Source organism: Oreochromis niloticus, linkage group LG4 (genome assembly GCF_001858045.2).
Source record: "Oreochromis niloticus isolate F11D_XX linkage group LG4, O_niloticus_UMD_NMBU, whole genome shotgun sequence".
NCBI classification, from domain to species: Eukaryota; Metazoa; Chordata; class Actinopteri; order Cichliformes; family Cichlidae; genus Oreochromis; species Oreochromis niloticus.
The window spans coordinates 12,035,315-12,048,330 of NC_031969.2; the positions used below are offsets into that span (position 1 = coordinate 12,035,315).

The following is a 13,016-nucleotide window of genomic DNA, read 5'->3' on the forward strand; positions in this document are numbered from 1 at the left end:
TATTAGTAATCAGACTGTAGTGAACAGGATTTATGTAGGGGGTTGTATATAAAAACAGAGAAATGACCTATTTTTGAAGTATCTTTATGACTTTGCATGATTGTACCCATATTGTCATCAGTCTAGTCCTTCTTGGTCACTTCAAGTAAGTTCATAGAAGTGTGAGGTTATATTTTTTACAATTTCTGCTGCCCTCTTGGGTAAATCGGTCTTGAAAAACACTTTTAAATGTTAATGACACTTTTTACCCAGATAAATAAAGGATATATAAAAGTCACTTGTCATTTCTGGCTCTACATTACTTGATATTCTTCATGAGAGATATGATCGACCTACTCTTTGACAGATTTGAGGTCAACAAGTCATTTATAACAGCTTAAATTTCTGCAGTAATTTATTGGCAAATACCAGGAATCACAGGTGGCACACTGGCATGGATAAGCAGCAGAGGTGCGTCTATTTGTTTTTATAGAAAATTTTTATTCAACATACATTTTCCAGCAAACAGGCAATATACAGGAATAGTTGTCGTACACTGCTGCTACACTGAGGATTTTAAAGTGGAAAAGATCAAATTAAGGTGTGATTCTGCAGGTCATCTCTGTACTGCACTTCTTAACAAGACAAACCAATGCAGTTAGTTTTTAAAAGAAAAACAATCCAAACGTAACAGAGGGGGAAAAACCTACCACTTCATCCAAATAAACAATAAAAAATAACCAAAACATCAAATCTCTTTCACCATGGATCAAACTCACTCACACCTGTATGAACCTCTCTTCCTCTCAGCTTCTGTCCCCACACACCTAACTTCCTTTCAGAATTCCTCCACCAATCACAAGGCAGAGAACAGAACGCTATCAGGTGCTACTCCCTACATGTATAAGTGTATTGTTTTTCCATATCTACACTGTCTTTGTTTGACATATCTGTGCATCCTTCAAGTTTCCAAAAGTAGCTGTTAGATTAGCTTAGTACAACTCAATACAAGTCCTTATCTGCTACACACTTTAATCACAAAGTGCAGGTGGTGGCCCTCTGGTGGACTATGTGGGAACTGCATCTTGTAATTAGATGTAAAGGACGTAAAGGAACAAAGACATGAGGTTTAAAATGTTGATGTTAATCTTCATTTTCTGACTTGTTTTTGATCCAGAACCTGTATCTCATCTTAGTTGAACCAGTGGCTGTGACATCCAAGAAGTAAAGCTGTTAGTGGAGAATCATCCTCAACAAGCAAATCATTCAAGATTCAAGATTCTTCATTTGTCACTTCACGTGCATAGTTAAGCGAGTACAACACACAGTGAAATGTGACCTGATACGCTCCTCGACTATGCAAAAAAGAGAGACAACATTATCTACAGTGAGTGAATATATACAAAGAGGACATAATGTGACCGATGTTGAGAAGTGATCTGCTGTCGTAAACTATAAAACTAGAAGATTTTGGAATGTATAACAAAGCAATAAATAAGTACACAGCTAAAAAGGTGCATAGTCTGTCCGGAGCGGTCAGGAAGCCGTCTGGACGTGGCCGCGCCATCTTCCAAATCAGCAGTGGTTCAAAAAGAAAACAAACAGAAGCAAATCCTTCATCTTTATTTGCTGCGATGATCATTGGCGTGGCTAAAGGTCTGCGTGTCTGCAGAAGATTTCTCACATTTCAAAATGAGTGCAGTGTGGGAATATCTGAGCTACACAAACATAACAGCCACACAAGTAGGATGTTTTGGCGGTTTTTATTTAAAAGCTGGGATACAAATTTTTTCTTAGATCTTTTCTATTAATTCAGTAGTCAAAACATAATAATGATAAAACACACGGTAAACTATAATCAGCATTTTGATTGTAGCATTGCATTTAAATACAAGTATTTCATTAGCATTATCAGCTTTAACAGCACCAACATAATTCTGGAAGTCACCATTTTTATTGCTTGGAGTCTTTTTAAAGTCACGTTTACAAATACAGACAAACTCTCCTCAAACAAGCTTACTCAACATAAAAAACAACAACAAAGTAAAGCAAAAATAAAAAGAGAATCTGATCAGGAATGTGTTCAAGTTAAAATACAATCACAGCAGTTTTACAGCTTTGAGCTGCGTCTGGCTCATACAAATTGAGAAGCTGAGTGATACTGTAAGAACGAAAAGCAGCTGATTTTGTCTCCACCTTTTAAAGCTTTTTAAATTATGTACAATCTGGTTCCCTTGGATGAAGACTCTCTGCTGCACTCATGTTTAAACCCTCTCAGATCTATAAAAGTAGAATCTGTTACTTGTGTGGCATCTCCTTCACTCAAATCTTTGTCACTCTCAGGGCCTGATCAATCACCAATCATCGACTTCAAACCATTTTCAAATTCAATTCAATTCAATTCAATTTTATTTATATAGCGCCAAATCACAACAAAAGTCGCCTCAAGGCGCTTTATATTGTACAGTAGATAGCACAATAATAAATACAGAGAAAAACCCAACAATCATATGACCCCCTATGAGCAAGCACTTTGGCGACAGTGGGAAGGAAAAACTCCCTTTTAACAGGAAGAAACCTCCGGCAGAACCAGGCTCAGGGAGGGGCGGCCATCTGCTGCGACCGGTTGGGGTGAGAGAAGGAAAACAGGATAAAGACATGCTGTGGAAGAGAGACAGAGGTTAATAACAGATATGATTCGATGCAGAGAGGTCTATTAACACATAGTGAGTGAGAAAGGTGACTGGAAAGGAAAAACTCAATGCATCATGGGAATCCCCGGCAGCCTACGTCTATTGCAGCATAACTAAGGGAGGATTCAGGGTCACCTGGTCCAGCCCTAACTATATGCTTTAGCAAAAAGGAACGTTTTAAGCCTAATCTTGAAAGTAGAGATAGTGTCTGTCTCCCGAATCCAAACTGGAAGCTGGTTCCACAGAAGAGGGGCCTGAAAACTGAAGGCTCTGCCTCCCATTCTACTTTTAAATACTCTAGGAACAACAAGTAGGCCTGCAGAGCGAGAGCGAAGTGCTCTAATAGGGTGATATGGTACTACAAGGTCATTAAGATAAGATGGGGCCTGATTATTTAAGACCTTGTATGTGAGGAGCAGGATTTTGAATTCAATTCTGGATTTAACAGGAAGCCAATGAAGGGAAGCCAAAACAGGAGAAATATGCTCTCTCTTTCTAGTCCCTGTCAGTACCCTTGCTCCAGCATTTTGGATCAGCTGAAGGCTTTTCAGCGAGTTTTTAGGACATCCTGATAATAAAGAATTACAGTAGTCCAGCCTGGAAGTAATAAATGCATGAACTAGTTTTTCAGCGTCACTCTGAGACAGGATATTTCTAATTTTAGAGATGTTGCGCAAATGGAAGAAAGCAGTCTTACATATTTGTTTAATATGTGCGTTGAAGGACATGTCCTGGTCAAAAATGACTCCAAGGTTCCTCACAGCATTACTGGAGGCCAAGGTAATGCCATCCAGAGTAAGAATCTGCTTAGATACCATATTTCTAAGATTTTCAGGGCCGAGTACAATAACCTCAGTTTTATCTGAATTAAGAAGCAGAAAGTTAGCGGCCATCCAGGTCTTTATGTCTTTAAGACATTCCTGCAGTTTAACTAATTGGTGTGTGTTACCTGGCTTCATGGATAGATAGAGCTGCGTGTCATCTGCATAGCAGTGAAAATTTATGCTATGTCTTCTAATGATGCTGCCTAGGGGAAGCATGTATAATGTAAATAGAATTGGTCCTAGCACTGAACCCTGTGGAACTCCATAATTGACCTTAGTGTGTGAAGACGACTCTCCATTTACTTGAACAAATTGGAGTTTATTAGATAGATATGATACAAACCACTGCAGTGCAGTACCTGTAATACCTACAGCATGTTCTAATCGCTCTAATAGGATATTATGTTCAACAGTATCAAATGCAGCACTAAGGTCTAGCAGGACAAGCACAGAGATGAGTCCACTGTCAGAGGCCATAAGAAGATCATTTGTAACCTTCACTAAAGCTGTTTCTGTGCTGTGATGAGCTCTGAAACCTGACTGAAACTCTTCAAATAAGCCATTCCTCTGCAGATGATCTGTTAGCTGTTTGACAACTACTCTTTCAAGGATTTTTGATATGAAAGGAAGGTTGGAGATTGGCCTATAATTAGCTAAGACAGCTGGGTCTAGAGATGGCTTTTTGAGTAAAGGTTTAACTACAGCCACCTTGAAGGCCTGTGGTACATAGCCGATTATTAGAGATAGGTTGATCATATTTAAGATTGAAGAATTAATTAATGGCAGGACTTCTTTGAGCAGTTTTGTAGGAATGGGGTCTAAAAGACACGTTGATGGTTTGGAGGAATTAATTATTGAAGTTAACTCAGAAAGATCAATTGGAGAAAAAGAGTCTAACTTAACATCAATGGTACTAAGAGTAGCTGTAGATGATATTACATCTGTGGGATGATTATTGGTAATTTTTTCTCTAATGATAAAAATTTTATTTGTGAAGAAGTTCATGAAGTCATTACTAGTTAACGTTAAAGGGATTGTTGGCTCAGTAGAGCTCTGACTTTTTGTCAGCCTGGCTACAGTGCTGAAGAGAAACCGAGGGTTGTTCTTATTTTCTTCAATCAGAAGAAAGAAAACAAACAGCTGCCATCACTACCACATTTCATAAGCAGCCTTTGAGTGTTACAGCTTCACGTTCTGCTGATTTTAAGGCACTGTGTGGTGAATCCACAGCCCACAGTTTCTCATGATTTCTCAGTGTTACTGTTGTCTGTGGTTTGAGTCCCTGAGCTTTTGGAGTTTAACACATGGAGATGAAATAGCAGCGAGTTTCTGAACTCACTGTTGTGGGTCAGGTGAGATCTCTGTTCACTTGAAGAGTGTCCAGTGCTGCTTAACTGACTGCATGTTAAGCCCATCACCCCCACAAACCTGCCCCTGGTGCTGATGGGACACAGCATTAGTGATCATACAGCAGGACGATAAGACGGTCAGACTGTGGAGACAATCGCTCAGCACTAACATCACCTTAAATGTCTTCTTGTACCTCAGTTTACAGTTTATTAATCTACATCTGCAGAAAACAGATAACTCAGAGTTTTTTCTTTTTTTTAAAAAAGAAAAAAGAAACACTCCCTCTTCTCCTGTTAGCTGGAAAAATTAGATAAATATGCCTAAAACTACCTGCTGTAAAAAAGAACTTGGTGTTTGCAATCTGCAGCCAATCCAGAGCATTAATCCATAAAATACTGAGAATTTTACACCTCATACATACATTATGTCAAAATAAATGCTAAATATGAAATCCATTATTATTCTCACCTCTCTGCCATCTTCTAATGTACTTTATAACTACAAACAGAACTGCAGTAATCAGAACTCCACCACAAAATGCTGCTACAACCACACCAGCTCCACAGCAGTTCTCAGCTGCTTTCCCTGAAACAAGTTAAACAAAAAGTTAATGCAGCACTGTTTCACAGAACAGTAGAGAAAACTACTATTAAACAGAGTCTCTTTAAAACCTGAAAAATTACCACAAGGATGAGAACAGAAGAAGAAATCCTACCACAGTGAGGCACGTAGATCTCATCATCAGTCACATGGCTGATCTCCTGCTGGGTGGCTACACAGCGGAAGACATTGGTGTCTGTCTTGGTCACAGTGATGAGGAGGGTGACGTAGTAGCGGTCTCCTCTGTACGACACGCGCGGCTCCTCAGCGGGAAGGATGTTTCCATCGCTGTTCTTCCACTCCACCGAAGGCTTTGGAAAAGCACCTGGAACCTCACACTTCAGCAGCGCCCCGTCCTCCGTGATGTTCAGGATCCCAACAAAAGGCTTTGGAGCTGCACCTGTGAGCACAGCATGAAGCTACAGCTGAGGCACAAGGTCACAGAGACTAATATACTGTTATATTATACACTCTGTAATGTAATTGTAACTTTCTTCCATGACGGTGGATGTGAACAAAATCAGTTTATGACATTTTACTTAAATTAATCACCATAAAAAACTAACTCACAGTCGATTAAACCAAAATAATCCAAGTTTGATAAGTGCTGAGATCACTTGGCTGCACAACAGTACTATAGTAAAGTACTACAGTATACTGCAGTTACAGTACTGTTACAGGTGAGTGTTGTCACATGACCATAACCCACAGCGTCTCAGACTAAAGACAGATCTGGAGAAATCAACAGGCTGACGATGTCACTGATGTTTACATCTGCACTGTGTGCTACAACTCTGCACCCAGAGGCTGTGCACCATTCACTCATTTACACACAAAACTCTGAATAAAGCTTCAAATTCTTGAGTCACAGAGAGACAAGGCCACACAACAACCTGTTCGGATTCTTCATGTTGCTGCTAACTGTGAGCTGTTCTGATTTGCAGATCTCACAGACCCATATTTTATTCCCAGCAGAACCCAGATTTGATCGTTTTGAATTTGATGGCAGTTCCAGAAAATCTGAAGAAATCTCTGTGGGCAAGTAACTTCAATAGGGCAACATATTGTCTAGTCACAGGCCTCTTATACTGTACTTCCCCAAGATCATGCTAAACTGCATACTGGATCTATTAAAAAAAACATGGCTTCATAGTGGCAGAGTCTGGATGCTGAACTGGGCAGCATGCAGTGCAGATGTTTCACCAGCATGCCTGTCACAAAGTCCAGCACATGCTCTCCTCAGCTCCCAGATGTTTATGCACCGCTGTTAAAAGAAGAGAGAATGCTGCACAAGGTAAACCTGACGCTGTCCTTCCATTTTGGAGACATGTTGCTGCCATCAAATTAAAAAAGACCCCTTTTTCTTTTACTAAAATATAAGTTTTTTTGTCAGTTTAAACATCTTCTATTCTGAATGAAATATCATTTAATGAGAATTGAAGTCATTGTATTTTATTTTTATTCACATTTTACACAGATTGGGGTTATGGATCAAAAACAGGGTTCAACACCGTTTCTCCTGATCAGTGTTTAAATGCAGAGCATCACAGACTCTGATTAACTGAACTGTTTATGCTGTTCAGTATCAACACTTCTCAAATGATGCTCAGGCCTGCAGAGCTGCAGCACATGTCACAGATGTAAATGACATCATCACTTACCTGTGACGTCACCTGATCGCTCCTTAAAGACACGTTCTGAAAAGCAACAACAACACGTTTTCACTCTGCATCATCAGCTTATCTCCTGCTGTTTGCCTCGTAGTTACATTTGTACAGTCTAACAGTGAGAGCCACCACATCATAAATGCAGAACTCAGTTATTACATTACTGGACTGATTAAAGCAGCGATCTTAGTCGTGTTTTCAGGATGTTTTCAAAAATGAAAAACTCACCAACGATGAGTTTAATGTTGAAACTTTGTTCCTTTGGCTGAAGATGTGGAAAAATACAGGAGTAGTTTCCACTGTCGACCAGCTTGGTGTTTCTGATGACTATGGAGGCGTTACCAAACTTCAACTCTTCTGGGAAATGTGAGACCCGACCTTTGAACTGCTCGTCTTGTCCTGGACGTCCGTTATTGTATTCGTCGCGAGCAGAGTACAGGAACACCTCCTTCTGACCATCTTTCTTCCAGTCAAAGACCTCATGTTGAAGGCTCAGCTTGGTGCTGAGGGAGCAGGGTAAGATGGCGTCTCTTCCTTCTGGGACCACCACTGTGATGACTCCCCGCCCTGAAGGATGAAGCATGTTTTAATCCTTATGTTTGAATAAGTCCTAAAACACATGTACATAACCTCCATTACTCTAAAAACACAGTTTATAAATATGAAAAAGATTTATTCAATGATTTCATTTCATACTTTGTGAAATGATCACGAGACTCGTTTAGTTTTGGTTTTGACAGGTCAGTGTGTCACAATCATCACACATTTTACACCTTTTAATATTGTGTGTTTTACTTGTGTTTACACAAGTCAGTCATTAGACCTACAACCTGGACCAATGTCTAAAAGAAGTTTTTCAAAAGTAAAAAAGTAGATCCAAGGTAATTCCAGTTTTTGAATATAAAACAATATAAAAAAAAATGATTCAATTTGTCGTCACAAAATTGAAAAAAAATTTAAATCTACTCTCGAAGAGCAGCAGAGTCAGTCGTTAAAAAGATGCTTTTTGCGTTTTTCAGTTTGATGTAATTTCACTTTTTTTTAAGTCACCTGGTTACCCAGCATGCCTCAGTGGTATAAATTTGCAATATGACATTTGTGTCTGTGGTTCTCCCTCATTTAGGAGACAGCAGACTTGAGTGCAGAGGGTTTGTTTGTTTGTTTCCGCTGGCCGAGGGACGCGTTTAATCCTTCCTCTAACAGAAAGGATTTTTCTATAGTGGAAATATACAGTAAACTCATTAATTCACAGTTAAATTTGTCCAGTTGTATATCATTCTATTATTACTACTACCAATACTACAACAACTAATAATAATAATAATATTAATAATAATAATCATAATAATAATGATGATGATAATAATAATAGTAATAAGAAGAAGAAGAACCACTCTCCTCTCTTTTCTCCCTAAAACACTAAAGAGAGCTGAGAAACTTTGGAAACCATAAAATCAAACATATTTAAAGTTGTGGTTGATTAGCTGTTATAGTTTGTTCTTACCTATGCTGCAGAGTTCTTCTGACGTACAGTTTTCATTGTGGTTGAAAAGAAATGTTAAACCGTGAGGGAATTTAAGTAGAACAGACTTTACTTCGTTTTGGTCCACAGAAGTACCACCACGCGTAGGTTGGAAAGGCAAAAACTAGATTCCCTCATCTTTTATATTCTGGATTTATAAAATTAAAATTACACATTCGTAACATTTAGATTAACAGCACTGTATAAATTTAGCTGAAAATAAAATTTATGATTTTTATTTTGGCCAGCACAGGTGTCACTTTTGGCTTCCGACCACACTGTCTGAGATTTTCCCGGGTGCGGAACATCTTGTATTTTTTAATAATACTTTGTACTGTAGCCACTGGAACTTGAAAACATTTAGATGTGGCCTTGTAGCCCTTTCATGACTTATGAGCAGCCACAATGCACAGTTGTAGGTCCTCACTGAGAGCTGAGAAATGTTTTTTTTCCACAATAATGCCTCCTGTACATCGTCTTATTATCTTTTGGGAGACACCTATGTCATTTCCAGTCAAAACAAAACTTGCTGGTTGAATAAAAGTAACTTTAAGTCAAAATTTGCCATGGGTATGAATAATTATGGGCTTGACTGTATGTGTGTTTAATCATCATGTTGGAAGTACAGTTTCTTCAGTTCTGGTCAAGAGAAATAGCGCCCCCAGTGAATAGGTCAACACCTAGTGCTTATAAGAGGGAGATGCTCTCTTGCGGTTTAACTGGCATACCCGCACTGCAAAAGTCTTCTTTTTTTTCCTCTTCCTTTTTGTTTTGTTTTTTTGGTTGGTTTTTTTTTATGCACCGCAAAAGTCTTTTTTTTTTTTTAGGCACTGCAAAAATCTGACCCAATACGCTTATGTTATGTACTTATGTGCTCTCTTGGAAATTAGATTTTTATTCTCAATTAGTTTTTTACCTAGATAAATAAAGGACTAGTAAAACAAACAAACAAAAAAAAACTATCTTTTGAGTAATTCAGATTCCCCATTTTCCTCTCCAATCTTTTATATTCTGGACTTGTAAAATTAAAATGACACATTTAAAACATTCAAATTTGCAGCACTGTATAAATTTTGCCGAAAATCGTATCCGTGTTTTTTATTTTAAATTTCTCCGATCGATCGCTAAATGAATGCAGTTACTAAGCATTAGTCTTCTTACCGTTTTCATGTCCTTTCGCAGACGCAGTTACAAGAACAAGGCAGAAATACAGAAACTCCTGATTTTTCATCTTTTTAACAAGTCCATACAGTAACATGCACATTTCATGAACTGGCGACTAGCCCCTCGGTCGCCCTCTCTCTAAAACTCTAACTCTCTGATGGGACAGTTTCAGCAGCTGTACTTCAGGACCCTGCCGGCAGTCACAGTCAGAGAGTTAATGAGAATCAAGATGTCTCTCTCAAGTCGGATGTTACTTTCTGAGTCTGTGAGTCCGCCAGGGTCCGCTCGGGTCGGAGTGGCGCCAATTTCGTCAATAAGCATTAAGTCTCAAACTTAAGAGAGCATAAAAGTTTGACCCCCCCCCCCCCGCAACCTTTGTTCTCTCTCAGTACAGATTGAGTACGACAGTTCTGCAGCCGGGCAAAGATGATGGAAGAGTGAGACCTCTTTGTTTTAACACCACTGTCTTAACGTCATCTCCGGGCGCTGCACGACTGGAATCCCACCCCTTACAAACTCTATGAACCACACCCGTGTGGATTGCAGAGTGTGTGGGCTACACACACGCACGCGCGCGGCGCGCGCGCACAAAACATATTAAGGATTGTACATTAACATATTTTATTGTGAAAACTGTTGTTGGAATCATACTGAATTTAACAGGATAAATGTTTTATATAGTGAGAGAGAGTATGCAAATTGCTAACAAACAGTCATTATAATTCATCATACATTGAGAATAGCAGACAAATCAACAATACAGCTCTTCCAATTAATGGCTAATTAATATTGTGCTGAACACAGCCCAAAACATTCAATAAGCCACATCAGTGTCTGTCTCTCTACTATTTACTATCAAAGCCAAGTGGCTAACAAAGGTAAACAGAAGTTTTCTTGTTAGTTTATCTTATTTCAGGATACATGTCATACATAATACCTGCCATTATCCAAAGACAGGGGCGGATCTAGAGAAATTTTCTTAGGGTGGCAAGAGGGTGGCAAAGAAATCAAATGGGGTGGCAAAATCAAGGCTTTTTTTTTTTTCAAACACATATGCAGGTGGTTACATATGGTTAAAATGATTCAAATGCAGTAAGTATACACGTTTTTCATATAAATATAGTTTATAACTTAATTATTGTCTGTAGCCCACATAATTACACACTTTAGTTACATAAAACATGTGAGTTTTCATGTTATGTACTGTATAGCCTGTATAATAAATAAATATGTAGCCCAATAAGTATAAAATCCAGAAAGCTACACAACATGGGGCGCATTTACAAACACAAGTCTAACTTAAGTTTCACACTGTTTTTTGTTAGAAAACAATCACATTGTTACAGCTTAAATTACACAAAATGTCAGAAATCTGCACTGTCATAAACAAAAACCTAATTTTTCATGATTTGTTGGATTAACCCACTGAGGTCTGAAATACAACCGGCCATTTTTGACTAATTTTGAGTTTACGTTTGTATTTCACCCTCAAATTGTTTCATTTTATTTTTTCCCCTTGCCTTGTTTGGTATCATTCTTTTCAGCTCAACTGAATTTAATTGTTTTTTTCACTGACATACTGCATTAGTATTACTGATCTGAAATCACACAAAGAACTTTAAATCCTAGTAGTATTTTTTACTGTAAAAAAAACCCCACAGACATGTTGAGTAAATTTTTATAACTTGAAATGCAAATATAAATTGTACATTTTGTAAACATATACAGCTATTTATCTAAAAATGCAGCCAATACACCTGCTGTTTTTTTCATTTTGTACAACCATTTAAAAATATTACTAAAACTAAAATGAGAGAACAATCAGGCGTCGCAATAAGATGTCCCACAAATGATGTGTGCCAGTAAAAAAAAAGTTTGTCCACCAAAAGACAGAGGAGAGCAGCACAGGGACAAACCTGCAGGCCTGACAACAGGAGGTGTATCACTCCGCTGGTTTTCTACTTAGTGACAGTGTTTACGTTGCAAATGTGCCATAGTGACATTCATTAGTGCCCTCACTGACACACAAAACAAAATGACTACACAACAGACTAAGTATACACTCCACACTAAACGTCACAAATCTCCCACATCCAAAAACTCTCTCACTCGCTCGCTCTGTCTCGCTGCTGTTACCGTCACTCCCAAAACTTTTCCCTCTTCCTAAACAACAAAATCCCACGTGTTGACTTTTTTGAATTGGTCGACATGGTACATTTTTCCACCGATAGGAAAGAGGTGGCTTTTTTTCTTTTCTTTACTGTTTTCGCGCTGTCCTTAGAAAACGCTTAAAACACACACACACAAAAACGTGACGACAGTGTTTAGTAAAAAGCGTGGCTTATATATATTATCATAACTCTGGATTTACTGGCCTGTAATTAAAATTTTAAAACTTTGAAGTCCGAACTTTCAATGTGGGCTGAAATAGAGACTCGGCGTGGCTGCAGCTTTTTTGCTATGTCAGCTTAACATAGTCATGTGATTTGGAGGTGCAGCGTGTCCGTGGACCACAGAGGGTTAATAACACTCACCTTCCTTCCATTTCCAGAGTGTAACATCCAACCACCTGTGTAAAATCCGAAATTCCCATGGTGTTGTTCAAAATGTGCTCTGGCACAATCATAAGCATCGCTTGCTACTGAAAACAAGAAAAAAGCCGGTCCTGCTATTGGCTGAACCATTTGTTAATGGTGGAGGGGGGGAACACTATGCAATATATTCAGTTTTAGCATTTATATTCACTGTTAACTGTAACTACGCTCAAACTGTTAATGCTATCTTATTTTAATAAACAACACTGTCATATGCAAAACTGGGGTGGCACTTGGGGTGGCAAGGGATGATTTTAGGGTGGCACTTGCCACCCCATGCCACCCTTCTAGATCCGCCCCTGTCCAAAGACATCTCCTTACCTGTATAAAAGGCCCCCAAGTTCATAGGATAATTCTATTTGAGTTCTGATACAGGTGTTTGTAAGTTTATATAAGTTAATATACTGTTCATTTAATATTCAACCTTCTGTTAGTTTGAGCCAGCCCACCGTCTTGTGACGTCATCGAGTTAGTAAGGTGGGCAATTTAATGTCGGATGAGTGGGGTGAGTCCGGTGAGGATGATTCTTGTGGGATGTGATGTGTGCGTGAATGATAAGTGAATATTAATCTGTGTTGCAGTTTCGTTTCCTAAATAAAGAAATTGCCTATTTTTGAAGTATC

The 13,016-nt window shown here is 38.7% G+C and overlaps 1 protein-coding gene across 2 annotated transcripts; it reads right to left on the reverse strand.

Annotated features, from left to right (window-relative positions):
- Positions 1-4,645: 4,645 nt before the first annotated feature.
- Positions 4,646-9,925, reverse strand: LOC109194329 (V-set domain-containing T-cell activation inhibitor 1-like). Of its 2 annotated transcripts, XM_025906678.1 has the most exons (5): positions 9,797-9,925; positions 7,342-7,680; positions 7,108-7,143; positions 5,562-5,846; positions 4,646-5,431 (listed from the first exon to the last, which is right to left on the reverse strand). In XM_025906678.1, the coding sequence occupies exons 1-5, from the start codon at positions 9,897-9,899 to the stop codon at positions 5,286-5,288; spliced, it is 909 nt and encodes a 302-aa protein (XP_025762463.1). In that variant the 5' UTR covers positions 9,900-9,925; the 3' UTR covers positions 4,646-5,285. The 2 variants fall into 2 exon arrangements, with proteins under 2 accessions (XP_025762463.1, XP_025762464.1); XM_025906679.1 differs by lacking the exon at positions 7,108-7,143.
- Positions 9,926-13,016: the final 3,091 nt, after the last annotated feature.